The sequence below is a fragment of the Ceratosolen solmsi genome, unplaced genomic scaffold (assembly GCF_000503995.2).
Source record: "Ceratosolen solmsi marchali unplaced genomic scaffold, CerSol_1.0 scaffold11, whole genome shotgun sequence".
NCBI classification, from domain to species: Eukaryota; Metazoa; Arthropoda; class Insecta; order Hymenoptera; family Agaonidae; genus Ceratosolen; species Ceratosolen solmsi.
This window is the reverse complement of record NW_011948416.1, coordinates 7320845-7338769: the sequence shown is the minus strand read 5'-3', so window position 1 is coordinate 7338769 and position 17925 is coordinate 7320845. Positions and strand designations below refer to the sequence as shown.

General features: G+C 24.1%; 1 protein-coding gene across 2 annotated transcripts in view; it reads left to right on the top strand.

The window, feature by feature from the left end:
- Positions 1 to 17925, top strand: part of LOC105359255 (protein eva-1) — a 238799-nt gene that overhangs the window by 169726 nt on the left and 51148 nt on the right. For both annotated transcript variants that reach the window (XM_011495794.1, XM_011495793.1), the window contains exons 3-5: positions 2509 to 2641; positions 8856 to 9005; positions 13081 to 13224. In XM_011495794.1, the coding sequence (XP_011494096.1) occupies positions 2509 to 2641; positions 8856 to 9005; positions 13081 to 13224 (427 nt within the window). The remainder of the gene's footprint in view (positions 1 to 2508; positions 2642 to 8855; positions 9006 to 13080; positions 13225 to 17925) is intronic.

Below are 17925 nucleotides of genomic sequence, written 5' to 3'. Positions count from 1 at the left end.
AATATACTTTAGTATTTTAATGTAAGAAGTATGAGTATCACAAATGACTATAATTGAAACATTGATAATGTGTGCGCTATAATCGGCTTAATATGTTAGATATCGATTGTCAAGTAAGCAATATTGGGATTAATTCCGGAGCAATAAGAGGATTCATTACTCTGAGACGATGTTGTACGTGTAATCAATAAAAAAAAAAACATCGGCTCGAGGCAACGCTTTCTGGTATAATATATTATAAGATCGATTCAGGTATTAATATCAGCAAATTTTTTAGACAGGATCGTGTGTACGAGTGTGCACCGAGCACCAGCATTTCTAAGACACACTTTTTTTTATAATAATAGAGGAATTTTCCGTAAGAAGACTCAATACATAGTTAAAGTCATGCATTTATAATCGTATCCATATAGTCGGTGCTTTACACTCGTGTTTACCACTTTGTTACTACAATTAAATTTATCTCTATAAATGATTCCTTATTATTAGTACCTCATATAATTACTATAATAACATCTTTCATTTTTATGTGCAAACATATAATAATCTAAGAAAAATGTAGGATAATATTTCATATAATTTAGAAGATTAGAATTATAAAAAACTTAATGCTAACTTAATAAAAATAGCATATAAATTCTAATACAATTTTCACACATCTCCATAAAAATTTATTATTCAAATCATAGAATAATATCTGTACATTAGTTTCATATTGATTCCGCCAGTTCTATCTTTAATTTAAACAAGAAATTAATATATAATACATATTTCAATTACAATACATATTTCACATATTAACATAAGTGAAATGCTAGTGAAATTAAAAAAGTTTTACCTACTGTTTCTAAGTATACACCTTTAAAGCCATTATGCTAGACAAAAATTATCACATAATAGATTCAACGTCTTAATTTATAAATACTTTTAATAAAGAAACTTTAAATACACGAGCTCATAAGCATAATGGCAAATTTCAATTTTTTTCAAAACTTCACACTTTCAAAATTTTATCATAAAAATAGATTCTGATAGTATGAAAATTTTTTCATAAAAGGTAGTTGAAAATTCATAAAAACCGTGAAAATGTCATAATCATAATTTAAACATTTAAGGTTCCAATAATTGGTTTTAACGAATGATAATCTTTAGATAATTATGAAAAGTTGAATTTATTATATAAAAAATTAAATTTTGTCTAAATTCACAAATGGAATTATTGATTTTATGAAATATATATAAGCTGAATAATTCATTCCCTCCGTATTCGTTAAATAACAAATAGAAATATAATTGTAAAATATATGATTATGAACTGTATTTTGAAATTCTACATTTTATAATATAAATTATTCAAACTGCAATTATAAGTAATCGTAATTTCATCTATATACAGAATAATAATAATAATAATAATAATAATAATAATAATAATAATAATATAAACAGATGAAATTTTTTGTTATCGTACTTCCTAAAAACATTGCTATCTCTAAATTTCGATTCTTTTATTTCAATAGAATTTATCAATGCTAAAAAATTTAAGAATAATAATAGTAGTAAACGAATTAAAAAATTTTATAAATATAATCCTATTTTATAGAATTTAAGTTAAATTTAAATTATTTATTAGAATGTAAAATGAGTAGAATACACCAAAAATCATAAATATATTGGTAGTAATATTGATTCTGTTTATGTTCATACCTTTTCAAATTCAAATATATAAGAACTTTACATCTGTAATATCTTATCTATTAAAAAATCATGGATGAATATATAATAATTTTTTTATTATAATATAAATTGTTGATTTAATTAGACTTTATAATTAGCTGCTTATTATTTCTTTACTGTTTAAGTTACACAAGTAAAAATCATTATAAAAGCCTACAAAAAAAAAGTTATCAATTGATTTCGAATAAGCATATTAATCTTGAAAATACAAATTTGATAAAACATTTAGATATATAAATTAGAATGGCATCTATTTTGAAACAAATGAAATTATGTAAATTAATTTATTTTTGAGCTTATAAAATATAATTTTTATAATTACTTATTACTTGTTCACATTTTTCAAGTTTTCTGAATATTAAGTCAGCGGTTTTAATCGATAACTGCTATGTATTCACTAAATTTCAAAATTTATTTTAACATTCGTGAAGGTAAATATTATCAAATTCATATAGAAATTGCATTAAATGTTATAAATAGCATTAAAAGCTTATAAACTAGCTTAAAGCATATTATTACAAGGGAATAAATGATTAACTCTGTGGAATAAATTTATACTTTTTTTTTTAGAAAAAGTAAATTAATAAAGAAATACGCATTAGAAAAGTAATTTAATATCATTATAATTCCAATTTACCTTACAAGACATGTTATTTTAATAGATACAATGGTATCATTCAAATGGAATTCAGTAAAATACAATTAGAAAGTGATTTTGTACGATGATGTTCAAGTGGCAATTATGAATGATTATTTATTAGATTTTCTTAGCATTCGCTGTTGCAGACGGTGGTGGAAGTCTGCCAAAAGAAACGACAATGTACATTCAACACAAGTCCAAAAATGAGTGACCCATGTCCAGATATGCCGAAATACATCGAGGTTGTGTACAAGTGCCGTCCCTGTAAGTACATAAATCAAAATTAAATAGGATTATAATGCGTATAAACAAAAAACATATATATATATATATATATATATATATATATATATCCAGTAATTTCATAAGTGAAAATATACAGTTGAAATAATTTTTATAATTGAAAAATATTATTTATATGTAGCTACGTATGTGTGCGTGCGGGTATATTCAAATTGTCTTCGCTATACCGTAGAATATTCTCATTCTCTAACGCATGTATAACGTCATTGATGCTAAACCAGAAAGTCTCACATCACTTTTGCATCGAATAGGCCATCAAATATGGTAGCTTTTGATCGATCCTAATTACGGAAGTTAAACGTTGCGAGGGTGACAACGGCGCTTTTTTTATAACATATTTCAGAAGAAAAAGGACCTCGTAGATGTACGTAAATTGACGAATTTTTGTAGATTATGCAAGTCGAATGTAAGAAGAACTGATCGAGGAACTGAAAGGATTTTCTGAGAAGAGTTTATGAGGATATCTAGGCTTGATGGACGTATGCATTAATACCGGTGGTATTTTGATGATCTTGAAGACCCATATTTTATAGACTAAGGAGAAATAAGAAGAAAAATATAAGTTATATTTTAAGTGACTATAATATACAATTCCATATTTTAAGATGAAAGATTTTAAATTTTAAAAAATGAATGTAAGATAAACTTTACTATTATAACATATACAAATTACATAAAAAATCCATTTTCCAGATATCATATTTAGCTTCACTATTGCACATATCAATTAATCAAATATACCTTTTCATTCTCATTATAAATAATACAAAATCAAGTATAAATTTAATTCTTAAAAAAATTGATTTTATAAGTTTGTTTATTGAAAATATATACTTTACTTCATGAAGTTTATGATATTTAAATGCTTTGTTAAAATGTAATATTGGAGAAATGCATAAAATTATCAATTGTTGTATAAAAAAAAATATATATATATCATCATACTTTTAAACAAATAATCAAATTATATATGTGTATTCAATATATTTGAATTTTTTACTTTCATTTTGTTACATGTTTATATTATATAGGCGAAATAATATATTTATGTAGCGCAAGTTTCGATTCTTGTAGTGAACTTTTTTTTTTTATAGAATTTTAATATTTTAAATTAATTTTAAACACTTTGTACTACGCAATTATAAAAGCAATACAATTTATAATTCATCATTATTATGCCAAGTACATACTCAAGTTTTTCATCATTTTATATTTTAATCGTAACCTCTTTATATATTAATGTTAATCAATCATATTTGGCTAAAATTTGGTACATATGTGCAAAAATCTAATGAACTGAATTACTATGAATTAGTTTTCATTTGCGTTAATTTATAAATTTAATCGCAAATTAACAAATAGAGTCTTTCATGTATTATTGTGAACTTATCGGCCACTTTAAAAGGTTTTCTAATATTTTTCTAATTATATAATGAATTATACCTTAAAGTATTTATAATTTTTTATAAATATTTATGGCATATAAGATATACTGACCGTAATATTTAACTAATTACGACAAATTAGCATTCTACTTTTTAAGAGTAACAATAAATACATCAAATTTTGCATTGATTTGTATTTGAATGGATTATATTTCGTATATTGCTAGTCAATAGGGATTTTTAGGTATCTTAATAAAATTGTTTATATATGTATCATTATCATGCCATCAATATTATTAATACAATGAATTATTGCTGATAATCTTAAATTTGTGCTATCAGTAGGAATCGTATGTTGTATTATTGACATAATAAGCAAGACAATTATATTATATATTAGAAGTTAAATTTAAATAAGTTTGGTCCTGCAAGTTTAAATTATATATATGTATGGGAACTGAAAATAATCCTGGCCCCTTGAAAATTCGTGGAATTCTGACTATGTAAGTCGCGTGTCGCAATTTATAACTCGACAGTGGGGTGGAGCTGGGTCAATATGGTAGGTATGAAAATGTATGGTTGTGTTAAAAATATGTGAGTTTAGACAGAGATATAAAAAAATAATGCGGTCAGTAGATTTTCTAGAAGTTTGGCAACTTTATTTATATAAGAAAAGTATTTTTAATTTATAATCGTTAATCAATTTCCATAATTTTTAATAATTACTTATCACGTTACATACAGATTTTTCTACAATTTATTATCACAATAATTTAATGTATGTAAAATTTAATTATTACGTTTAATTAAAGGCTTGTATAACATTTAGGGAAGGGTGTAGGTCAATTTATTTGTTTGAACTGGAGATTTACTTTTAGTAATGTTTGTTTCCAAAGTGTTTCATTAAATAAGAAAATCTTAAAGATTTTCTGATTTTGTTTTCGGTTGTTGTAGTTTAAAAAATTAAATTTATTTATTATTTTATTGTCGTTTTATTATATTCTCTTATATCATTTCAAATCAGCTTTTAAAAATATATTATTTATTTACTTAGCACTGATAGAATTTCATACATTTGTGATGTCAAAAAATATGAATTATGCAATCATAATAATTATTATTTAAATATTTTATAAATTTAGTTAATATCTAAGGAACAAATGAATTTAGGATTTATCATTAGTTACCATGAGTTTAATAAATAAATTAAATTTATTATAATAAAAGATATAACGAAAAATGAAATAAATATCTTGAAAATAATCATAAGTAAAAGATTTTTAAATAATAATTTTTAATTTCACCAAATTTACAAAATCATAAATAATAAGTGAGTTAAAAATTTTCTAGAATATTTTTTTGCTCATTTAAAAATTTTAATATCATAGCTTAATTCAATTACTTTAAATTTTTTGTTTTAACGGCACGTTTATTTATTGCTACTTGAAAGACCTTTCTAATAGATCTATCGCATTACCATGAAATATAAGGATGATATTTATATATTATTAATAAGTTGTATTACAGACTTATTTGAAGTGCGTCGCGTGTCTATGAAAAATGAACCTACGACAAAATCTCATATGGCGCGGGAGCTGCGGCTTATACATAATTTATAACTCACACGTATTTGTCGTCACTCGTACTATGTAGATGACTAATTATACATCATACATCATTTCTCTGTTGCTTTCAGGATATTTTCGAAATTTTATAGAAAATATTCATTTGGTACATTAAAGTTTATTTCTTTCAATTTCTGAAAGTATAGAGTAGGTTATAGTAGTTATAGAAATTCGTATTATAAAATTTGATTTTAGCTGGATATCGTTATTATTTATGTTTAAATAATGCAATTCATTGTTAAATATTTATAATCTTTAATTCTAAATCCCAATACAAATTTATAAAAATAATAAAATAATTTTATACGAACTTTGCGTTTGTTGTAGTCTCAAAATTTCATATATAATATTTAGTTTCATAATTGAACATCTCTAATACTTCTAGATCTTATAATTTTATATAATCAAGATTATACTATCTGTGAGTCCGTATGCGTACATAGAGAATAATTAAGGAATTTAATTCTTACGCAATTTAATTATAAGTAATATTAATTTTTTACATAATTATTATCATTGGTTGATATTTCGAGTTTTACGTATATTATTTTATCACTTGTAATTGAGTTGACGTCGTATAACGAAAATGAAAAAAAGCAAATATAGTTCTTTATTAAGAGGCATAACAAGCGGGACCGCGTAAATTTATGATTGCTAATAAATAATTAGAAACTTGAGCCGATGAGTGGCATGGAAAAATTAATATTATCTTTTATTTATGTACACTTTCAAATGAAACTTAACCAAGATTTTCATACGATTTTATTGATTTATGGAATGACGGAGGAGCAATAACTATAAAGTTTATTACTATTTTTATATACTTGAATACTTATAATGTTAATTTATTGTTCTTAACAAGATCTAATCATGAAAATGGCATATATTTTTCCGTATGATAAGATAAGATAATTTTTTGCTTCTGTACAAGATATATTTAAACGAAGCAAGATGGAATTAAACAAAGAAGAATGAAATGCTTTTAATAAAACAGAATTATGAAGTTAGGCAAAATTAAAAGCTTAACTGTTTTCCAAATTAATATCGAACATTAAATTTCCCAATATTTTGTATCTTATGTACGAATATAAACTAACAATCGTCACGAAACAAAAGTATTATAAAATCTGAAAATTCAATCCTTGTAGTCTATGAATCGACACATTTATCAAATCACTTCTTGCAAGATAACGCTTAAACATAATATCTAACTGACACGCCCATGGGTGCTGAATACTTTTTGTTTTATTGTTTCATAGTTCTTGGAATAAGTGCCACGTACGCGCATGCGAATCAGCATTGGCGCGAACCTTAGGTAGCATTATTATTTTCAGACGCGCATTGTACGATACATTACGAAGGATGCGTGTGCAAGCGTCAACTAAGATAGAAAACAGTGAGAGGCATTGCTTTTCCTATTTACACACGAGAGAGCGAAGTTACTGCAGTATAATTAATAATCCTGGCTGCAGCTGACGACAAGATGTCGCGTATTTGTAAGCTGCAGCTGCTGTATAGCGAGTTATTTTTTTTAACATGAAAAGCACGTTGGTTTTACGTGAAGATGACTTCTTTTGAATCGGTGTCTCGTATTCTTCTCTATACTCTTTCATCTTTACGCATTGTACGCACTTTCTTTTTTTTTTTTTTTTTTTTTTTTTTTTTTACATAAGACTCAATTTTCATTAGAGCACTGAAACATAGTTGAGACATAATGATATTTATATCTAAATATGTAAAAATTAATTAGTGAAAATTATGTTCTTTTAATATCTGGTGTATATTTATTTAATTTTTTCAGTTTTCTTAAAAGATCTTATTATTTATTTTTTCAATATCCATGTGCTAATAACAACATTCTTTTTTGAATATAGCCTGAAAAATCTCATTTGTGGTTAATAATCGTTATTATTTAAACGCTTCTACTAAATCACTAAGTCAAAGATAAATTAGATAGATAATAGCGCCAGATGAGATATATGCAATATATCCTTTCATTTCTGATCCTCCACTTCCCTATACCTCGCAGTCAAGCAAACGTAAAAGGTTTGAACGAACTATTCAACAAAACTAGTTAAGGAAGCCAATAATTACGTCTGAATGTTATTGATTGATGAATGAATGTGGCTTAGTCGAGTGTATATTCACGTTATTTCGTGTTACCATCAATTGAATTAACATTGGGAAATTTGCTTCTCACGAACTTTTCCAGCTGCATTCATTCAAGTAATCTTTTGACAATAGACTATCTGTTGCTCTTTAGTTAGAAAGTCAATAATTATGAGACTAGAAATACCGAAAGTGTGTATTTAACAAATATACGGTAGAAATGTGTGAAGTAACTACCTTAGGAATATCTATAAAAATAAACATATTTTAAGCTATCTATTACACAAATCGATTGCTCATAATAAATATGCGTCTGATGATATTATCGTATCGATTCTTAAAATAGCTTTGTGATCAAACAAATAAACACGTAAATTAAATTATTTTCATTTACAAAAGTCATACGTAAAGAAATACATATGAATTTATTAAGGTAGTTCAAATTTTAGTATATAATTTATAAAATAAATGGAATTAATAATATAATATGAATAACAAAGTATTCATTATCGTCACGAATTAAATCAGTCACCTAATAATCACATTGTATTTATAGTTTTATTATAACTGAGTGAAAGTTGTAATAAGATTTTAATTTCATAAAGCTTATTGATATGTAGAGTAAAACTTTCAATTGTATCTTTATGGATTAACTTCTTAATAAAGATAAATCAAAATAAAGAAAATTGAAGGGATTTTAATTAACATTTTTATTATCTATGCAACTATTACGCTTATTAGGAAACAAAATTAAACATTTCGACATAATCGTATAACGAAAGGAACATAATACATTGGAATTAATATAAAAATATTTAATGTATGTAAAGAAATTATAAAAACTGTATATTTCGTATTAAATTGCTAATTAAAATTTCAACATGTAAATTTCTACATGAAAATTGAATAATATTTGTTAACACATAATGTATTTATTATACAATTATTTTATCGTTAAACCTGTACATATATTCTGCTCGCGTTGCTCACCAGGTAATAACTTTGCAATAACGCTAAATTAAAGATCTATCTAAGCCGAGTTTTATCTATTTACAGATGAATTTAGGAGTAAAGTAGCGTGTGAAAACGATGCCATCAATCTTTCGTGCTTCCCAAACTACAGGGTAGCGATCTACAGTGCCTCCTTCGGCAGAACGGAGTACGAATCGCTCCAATGTCCACAGCCCAATGGAGTTAAAGACGAAAGTACGTATTAGCAAGCCTTGCTTCTCAATGTTGATTAATGGCGATATTTTATGACCGACTATTATAAGTCCCAAAGCATTAGGCATTCGATAATTAAATTATGTTCTTTGAAATACATTTTAATATGAAATTCGAATTTTTATGAGATTTTTCAAAATTTATTATTTTATTAAAATACTTTGGTCTATCGATTAACATCACTGAAAATGCTTATAAATTCTTTCTAATAAAAGAAATGTAAATCAAAAGTAAACGGATGTTGAAATCGATTATATATATATATATATATATATATATATATATATTTTTTTTTTTTTTCAAATAATTAAAAGTAACGTTAATGCTGTATGACTTACAAATAAATAACAGTCGACTTATCATAATTTGACTTTTATTGATATTTATACTCTTGAATTTTTATATAAATTACGTATATTTTAACAAAGCCTTTAAGGATGAAACGATTAGTTAAATTTTAAAAATCTGAAAATCAAAACGCTAATGAAAGAAGTTTCATTAATCTCTCTGTCGCCTCCATCGTCTCTTCAGTCAAAAGAAAGAATTTATCAAGAATAGGGTGTCATGAATATCAAAAACTCGAAATAATTAACCAAATGATATTCGAAGTCTTGGATGCCCTACGAAGCTTTAATATTATGAAACAGATGTTAAGAAGATTAAAAAACATTTTTCATTATAAAGTTTTGAAGTTTCCTAAAGCACATTGCTTATTATTTTAACTGAAAACAATCCATAAGATATTCTCGGAAAACTGATTTTTTGTTAATATTTTTCTCACAGAACTTTTTCTCTACTCTTTATACTATTATTGAGTATGTATTAAAAATCTTTTGATGTACTTAAATATCATTATTTTTTTTTTTTTTTTTTTTTTTTTTTTTTTTTTTTAGTTAACGTAGATTTTAATTCTTATTAATCATTATTAGTATTTGACAGTATTTAGTAAATGGTCTTGTTATAATTATTTACTAAGTAATATATTTTTCGTACGTTCTCTATGTATACTTATAGAACGTAAATAAAAGCGGTAATTCATTCATATTATTATTAACTGATTAATAAAAACTCTACAGTTAATGTACACATAGAAATAAATAAAAAAGATTTGGACTATTTTGGATGCACATATTCCGTATTATATAGTTAATGTATGGAGTTTTAAATCCAAAGTTTTAAATAAAAGTATAGTACATTATAATTGTAAAATAGATGATTTATCATCGTTTCATAATTTGACAAGATTTTATTTTTAATCCTATTTGTTCATGAATATTAGAATGGCATGATTATATTTTTGAAGCCCGAATACATTAAATAAGCATTAACTCTCAAATATATTTAAATTATTCAATTCGTTAAATAATTTAAATAGTTCAATTTTAATAATAAAGCATTTCAATAGTTGTAAACAAAATTGCACAGAAAATACGACATTGACATTGACAGTGACATTCACATTCACATTGACATTGACTTTCTAAAGATCAAAGATAATCTTTCAATAGTGACAAGTAATTCGTGAGATATTATACCTTATTTTTGTAAATGAGAAAATATATAATATTATATTAATAAATAAATTTTTATAGCAGATATCGAGAAAAATCAGTGAATTAACGAATAAATATTTTATATCTGATGATAGTAATTTTTTTGGCTTATCAAATGAAAAGTATATGTATAAAAGAAATATAGAGAAATATTGATGGAATAAGTGATGACATGAGATAGAGCGTGTAAAATGAAAGATGGAAAAGGGAAAAAGAGAGAATTAGTGGCAGAGGCCAAGAGAAAAAATACAACAAAAGAGAGTGAAAGCAACAGTCTCTCTCTCTCTCTCTCTCTCTCACACTTCCTGGTACCTTGTAAATAATATAATTATCTTTTTATATATTTAATATAAAAAACGTGGCATTGCATAAAGTATTTGATTTGACAATTGAAATGGTCCATACATTATAATCTTGTTTAATGTAATTTATTATAGTCTTTCCAAAATTTATAACATATTCAAATGAAGCAATATATAGTTTATTTTATTTTTAATATGTAATACAAAAAGAAAACAACATCTGGTGATCGTTCGGTAAGTATCCATTTTTAGAGTCAAACGGTTAAATAAGTAACGCTTTTATTGCATAAGACACTTGTTTTTTATTCAATTTAAAAAATCTTTTCATTTCTTACGCATCACCTTCTTTTATACTTTTACACTGAAATTTGTGGTATAAAACGTGCATATAATTATATATTAGATATAATTTAATTTTATGACAAAAACTACTTTGAGTCTAGATGAATATTAAATATTATTCTGAATATTGACTATTAATATTTTTATCAAATTTAATATTAATATAGATATAATTATATTTGAATAGATATATAGATAACCATAAATTCACAAATTAATAATTTAAAATAAAAATACAAGAGACTTTTTGAAATAAACATATAAATATTAAATACTAATAACCAATATTTTAAAGTTTTTATTTGACCTTTTTTACACTACTATAATTTTTAAACAAAAGAAATATCTTTTTAGTTGAGGAGAGCAATTATTATAAAATCCTTATTTTTAATACAATAATTATCAAAATTGTGATGAAATTAAATAAGTTGTACGGGATTTTTTTTTGGTTTTGCAAAATAATCAATAATGTTATATGAATTAGATTATTAATTAATTAAAAGTATAAATAATTTATAGATATATTTAACACCTATAAGAATCCAGTATTATAAATTTCAATTCTATTATGGATATAAATGATTAAATAATTATATGAATTATGAAATATAGACAAGTCTTTCCGTGTTTATTCGCGAATTTAAATTAATTTTTAAATACAATATGTTTTGATTTTTCTATGAATTTATAAATTTCAATGATAATTAATTATTAATAGATTCTATAAATTACCAATAGGTTAATTATAGGGATAATAGAATGGGATAATAGAGAACCATAAGGATAATAAAATTAATTACCAATTGTTTAATTTTAAATGAAAATAATGTACTCGTATTTCAAAATATTAATTTATATGATATCTAGTGTCAGATATTCTATATTAGGGAAGATTTATCAAAAGATATAACTAAGTCTTTCTCATTATTTACAAATAAACGTCAATGAATTTGTTTCAAAATAAAAATCATATTACGCTATATAATGTATAATTATCAATCATAAAGAATACAATGCCACAGTGATGGAAAAAATATAAAAAATTATTAAAAATAATATATATTTAAAAATATTTATTATTTTATATTTCATGAATATTTTTTTTGGTATATTATTTATAAATGCAAATATAAATAATTTACTGTGAAAAAAACATTTAAAGATTTTTTAATGTACCAAAGTTATATAAAAAATTTAATTAACTAAAATCCATGAAATTTAATGTATTATGTACATTTGGAAAATAGTCAATGTAACATTTTGAAATATAAAATTTTTTTTAATATTTAAAAAACGTACTTTAGTACTTAAATAAATAACGTTGACGGCTGAATATAAAATATATCGCAGTGCTTTAATCAATATTTTAAAATATTATTAAATAATACTCTATGCAAAATATGCTATTTAACTTTATTAAATTATATTTTAATATAATTATGTAAGACATATCGATTCACGTACGACATATTTTATTTTAATTGTAAAAATATTTCTTATTATTTATTTCTAACGTCTTCAATATCTTATGGTAATGCAATAATACGGATATTTTTCCATAAAAATATAATCTTAAATTTTTTTTATTCTTCACAATCTATCGAATATGAAACATTTTGACTAATTTTAAATATACTTTTATAGCTAAACAAGTATTTGTCATTTTCTTTACTTTCTGACCTTACAAAATATTCAAATCGTACAACATTAAAATATTACTACAATATCCAAATTATACTTGATTGCTATACTGTAAGAATTTCAAAAGTGCACGTACATTGCCAATATACTGAAATATAAAAAAAGGATTCGTCATACAAGCCAATGCTTTAACGAAGCTTCAAATAATTTTAATTTTAGCCTGTTTGGCCAGCCATGCGACGGAAAAAGTAATAGATCTATGTCATGGCCGTCGTCACTGCTCGATCGCCGCCAATAGTTCGACATTTGGTGATCCTTGTCGACCTGAAAGCAGAACCTATCTCAAGGTCGTTTACACGTGTGGTAAGTGTTAGATTTATACAATATTTATATCAACATTTCAATTGTCTTTTTATAAACTTGCATTTATCTCATCCAAGCGACTATAAAAACAAGAGACTGAAATTATTAAAACCTAAATGAAAGTAAGCAAAGATAATAATCAGGACTGTCCGACTATAAAACGTACTTTTTTTCCCCTATTGAAAGTGTTAAATTTTGTGCTTATAAATTCTGAAGAAGCTGCAATAGCTTATGGAATTTTTTCTACAGTTTGCTTTAGTATAGGATGTTTCAAAGATTCATTCGATAGTTAAATTATTTGGAAGTAGAGACTTTTAAATAAAGATATTTTACGATATTTCTAAGTTGCAAATAAAAGAAATCTATTTGGAAATGGCATGTACTAGAATTTTTTAGATGTAGTTTCACATTTTTAGTAATTACTTTTGTAAGTATGAAGTAATCATATTTTTAGGGTAAATTATAAAATTTCTTATTTTCTTCGAAACTTCTAACGAATTAATTTGATTAGTGAGTGAAGGTTAATAAAATTGAAAATAAATTAATATATATTAATATATAAATTTACACATCATTATATTATGTATACTCATATATTAATTATATTTAGTAGTTTGGTATATTTATTGTTTAATATTTTTAGGTATTACATTATTTAATGAGGTTTCTAGTATAAATTCTAGGAAAAATAGTGATTTAAAAATTATAACGTAATATAAATAATTTTCTTTCTTGTTCAAAATGATATTTTTAATTTCTAATTCTAGGAAACAACTAATTTTAGATTGATTTTATCCAAATTTATTTAAAAGTAATTTAGCATTTATGTATTGAAATATAATGACTATTAATGATACTTTCATATTTATGTTACAATATATATTTTAAGACAGATATTTTTTAATAACAAAAGAATACGGTTATTCGACTATAATAAACATAACTTGAAAAGTTATTCCTACAAAAATGATAGAACTTTTACCACATGTACATTTGTTTATATTTTTTAAGGAAATTATTAACTACAATTATAATTTTATTTTATTTTATATTGCATTATAAGCAATTATATTATAAAAATTTTGAATTTCATACTTTATTATTAAAGCCTTATAGATGAATTTAGCATGGATACGTGAAATTTTAAAGTCGTTAGACTAGTACTACTGTTCGAATACAATTTGATACTTAACCGAATACCTTTCGCCTGATTTTAAAAATTTTTTCTTTTGGACATTATATATCTGTACTATTCCTTGTAATTCAAATATATTAATTTTAAATTTTCTGCTGGATATTTCGCAATGACGAATCAAGAGACGATTACACTTGCAAAGCAAGCGCTGCTTTCGGCTCTGTCTGCTTCTCTACAATTCCTATGAATGTGAGATTTTTCAAAGATAGCATTGGTCTTCATACGTCATATGTTATATGAAGCGCTAAAGGATAACTGGGTTAAGTACCGTTTTAAGATTCAGTCCAATAATTTTCAAGATGGAGTTTTAAATTCATTTTGAATTGGTTAAAAAAAGCAAAATCTCTACCACAATCTACTTTCTTTGGCAACATTTTTTGTTCAGATTTATTCGCCTAAGTAGTATTATATTCAGAATAAATTTATAAATTTTGCTATATACTTAATTTGAATTAAAAGAAAATATGATTTTTGAAATGTCTTTTTAATATTATCAATATTAAAATTACATTACAACTATTATATTTATAAATATCTTTGTTTTATGTATATTGAGGAATGTACATATGTAAAAATTCATGAAATTTTATTGAAGGTTGTTTCTACTAAGAATTACTACCACATAATATATATATATACATAGAAAATTTCCTACAATACTTTATATTTAAAATTTAAAACTTTTGTTATTATATTTTGTAAGGTAAAATAGTAGAAATTGTATCTTTTATTAGAATTATTTTTATTCTAATATTAACTTATCCACCACAACAAAAGCTTTTATATTTTCTCAGTAAAAGAATTAAAACAAAATCCCCGAGTATTTACCGAGTGCGTTGTTTGAAATAATAGATCAAATTCTATGTTTATTTTTCTTTTATAAATTCTATCATGCATTTGCAATATATAAGGTAAAAGCATTCAGTTCTCTGAAGCATTCATATCTCTTTATAATACTAATAGTATACTGGTTATATTCAATAAACAAATGAAAAAATAAAACTATGCACGTATTGTATTCTACATTTAATCTATGTGAAGTATTTTGTAAAATTAAGATTTGGTAAAATTTCTATATACATTAAATAAACTTAATCTTAATTTTGTAGCGTTCGTTAAAATGAAAATTTATCTACCGCGAACAATTCCTTTGTTATACGAATCATAAATTATTGTAATTGTAAAAATAATAAATATATTAATAAAAATATTTAAATGAACCGTTATTTCTATAAAGTTTTATTTTCAGTGAAAAACATTATTTGAAAAAGTAAAACTTCCTATTAGTTTAAAGGGAGCAGTTATCTCAAGAAAAATTTTGTCCATTAGAATTGTAAGTAAAAAAACTTATTTTTTTATGTAATGAAAACTTCCTCTCCTTATATGAGTCATGTACATAGTACATATAATAAGTATATCATATTTTCAAGTAAAATATGAGTATAATTTTATTTGAAAAATAATATAGTTCAAGTTACTTATTTTAGTAAGCCTATAAGCACAGAAGCAACGGTAATGATGTAATATTATTATTATACATTATTATTACTAGACTACTGATATCAATAATACTATAAACTTTTTTATTTTCTTTATTATAATGCAGAAGAATGACTTTCCCTTGATTATTGATGGATAATGTATCATTGATATTCTTTTAGAATGCTATGTATATAACAATTTTATTAAAATTTTTATTGAATGAAAATTCATAACAATGTCAATAAGATATCTGAGAAACTACGTCGATGTAAATAATAAAGTAACTATTTTATTTTTCATTTGATTTATTCAAATTTTAATCAATGTTATGCCTATTGTATTTTCATTAGTCATTAATTTGAATTACAATTTATTTGACTTATAGTTTACTTATCATATGTCACCCAAGAAAATCCACAGATGAAGATTATGAATTATATTGTCATCAAGTATTCACAAATTAAAAAATAGCGTAATCTGCCGAACGATAAATGAAGCATATGTCTTTGTTTGAAGCTTCATATGAAAATCTATACTCTTACAAGTGACGTCAACTAATCTTGGCGATAGAAAGCTCTACTCGATCCTTTTAATGACCCAACGTCATTGCCATAGCGAGCCCAAGTAGTACACTTCCTGGCTTTGATACGCCAGGTAATCTCATTCCCTTTCTTCTCTCGCCATCACTTCTAATCCTTCCACTAAAGCTTTCAACATTGGTGCACTGACCCGGAATAATAATCAAGAACATCCTCAAAGTGTAATTGGATCCACATCAACTAGCCAGACTTAGAGTGAAAGAGTGGAAAGAAGAGGTGTTTCTTTTTCGTACAATCTAAGAACTTTTCAAAGGCTTCTAAACGCAAAGCTTATCGATAAATTCTTGGCATAGCTCGTTTCAATGTTGCGGTGATAGCGAAATTTTGTTCGTACGATCGTATGGTGATCTAGATTTTTTAACACATATGGCATAATTGCTTTCTACGTTTCTGTTAAAATCAATGACTATTTTATTAAATAATAACTTATATAATAACTACTTAGTTATATTTTGAATTCTCCGTATTTTAGATTTACGCTAACCATGTGATTGTAGTTTTTTTTCGCCAATGATTAGTGTTCTTGTATTTAAATAAACACAAATATTAATTTTTATAAAGTTTTTCGATAAACGGGACTTATAAAATTGAGATAGGTAGAACAAAATATTCGAATATTTTATTATATTATTTTTATAATTTAATATTTAAAAATTTTCACTATTTACTTACGAATTATGTGGATATTTACTTAATCTGGAATTATGATCAAGGAACTTTTCAATACATATCAATAAATTTTATATAGGTGTTTGAAATAATTACAACAATTTTTTACTAAACTAAGTTTATTTCCGTTTACTAATCAGATAAATCACTTTTTAAAATAGTTTCTATAATATTAAGCTTTTATTGTTGAAATAATTTTAAGAATTAAATATTATATTGATAAAAATTCGCTACAAAACTCATTTAATATAATCTAATAATGAGGTTGAAATGAAATGTTTTTTATTTCATTCTTGTTTAACTAATAATGATTGTTTTAAGAAATATTTTACTTACTAAATTATAAACAGTTTTTGTGTATAATATTAATGGTCCATTTTATCCGTTAAATAATTGTTGAAAAGTATCAATTATGTTGAAAAATGGAATTTAAACATATATATTTATGTGCCTTTGTAAAATAAAAGAAAATTATTTCAAAGTGCTTTTATGCTTCAAAAATGTTCATTTATATTTTTTTATTTTTTTCTTTGTTTTTTTTTTTTGTTTCTGCAAAAATAGTATTCTAATGGTCGATTGCAAATTTACCTTTGGTCAGAATAAAAAATTTGAAAATAGCATTTTATGGTACAAGACGTGAAGTACTTGCAAACTTTGTGCTTCTTTGTAGAATAGTCCTCACCTCAATCATATTTCATGCTCGACAACGATAAACGGATTTTCTCTCTTGAACAACTCTCTTTTCGCCATTTTTCT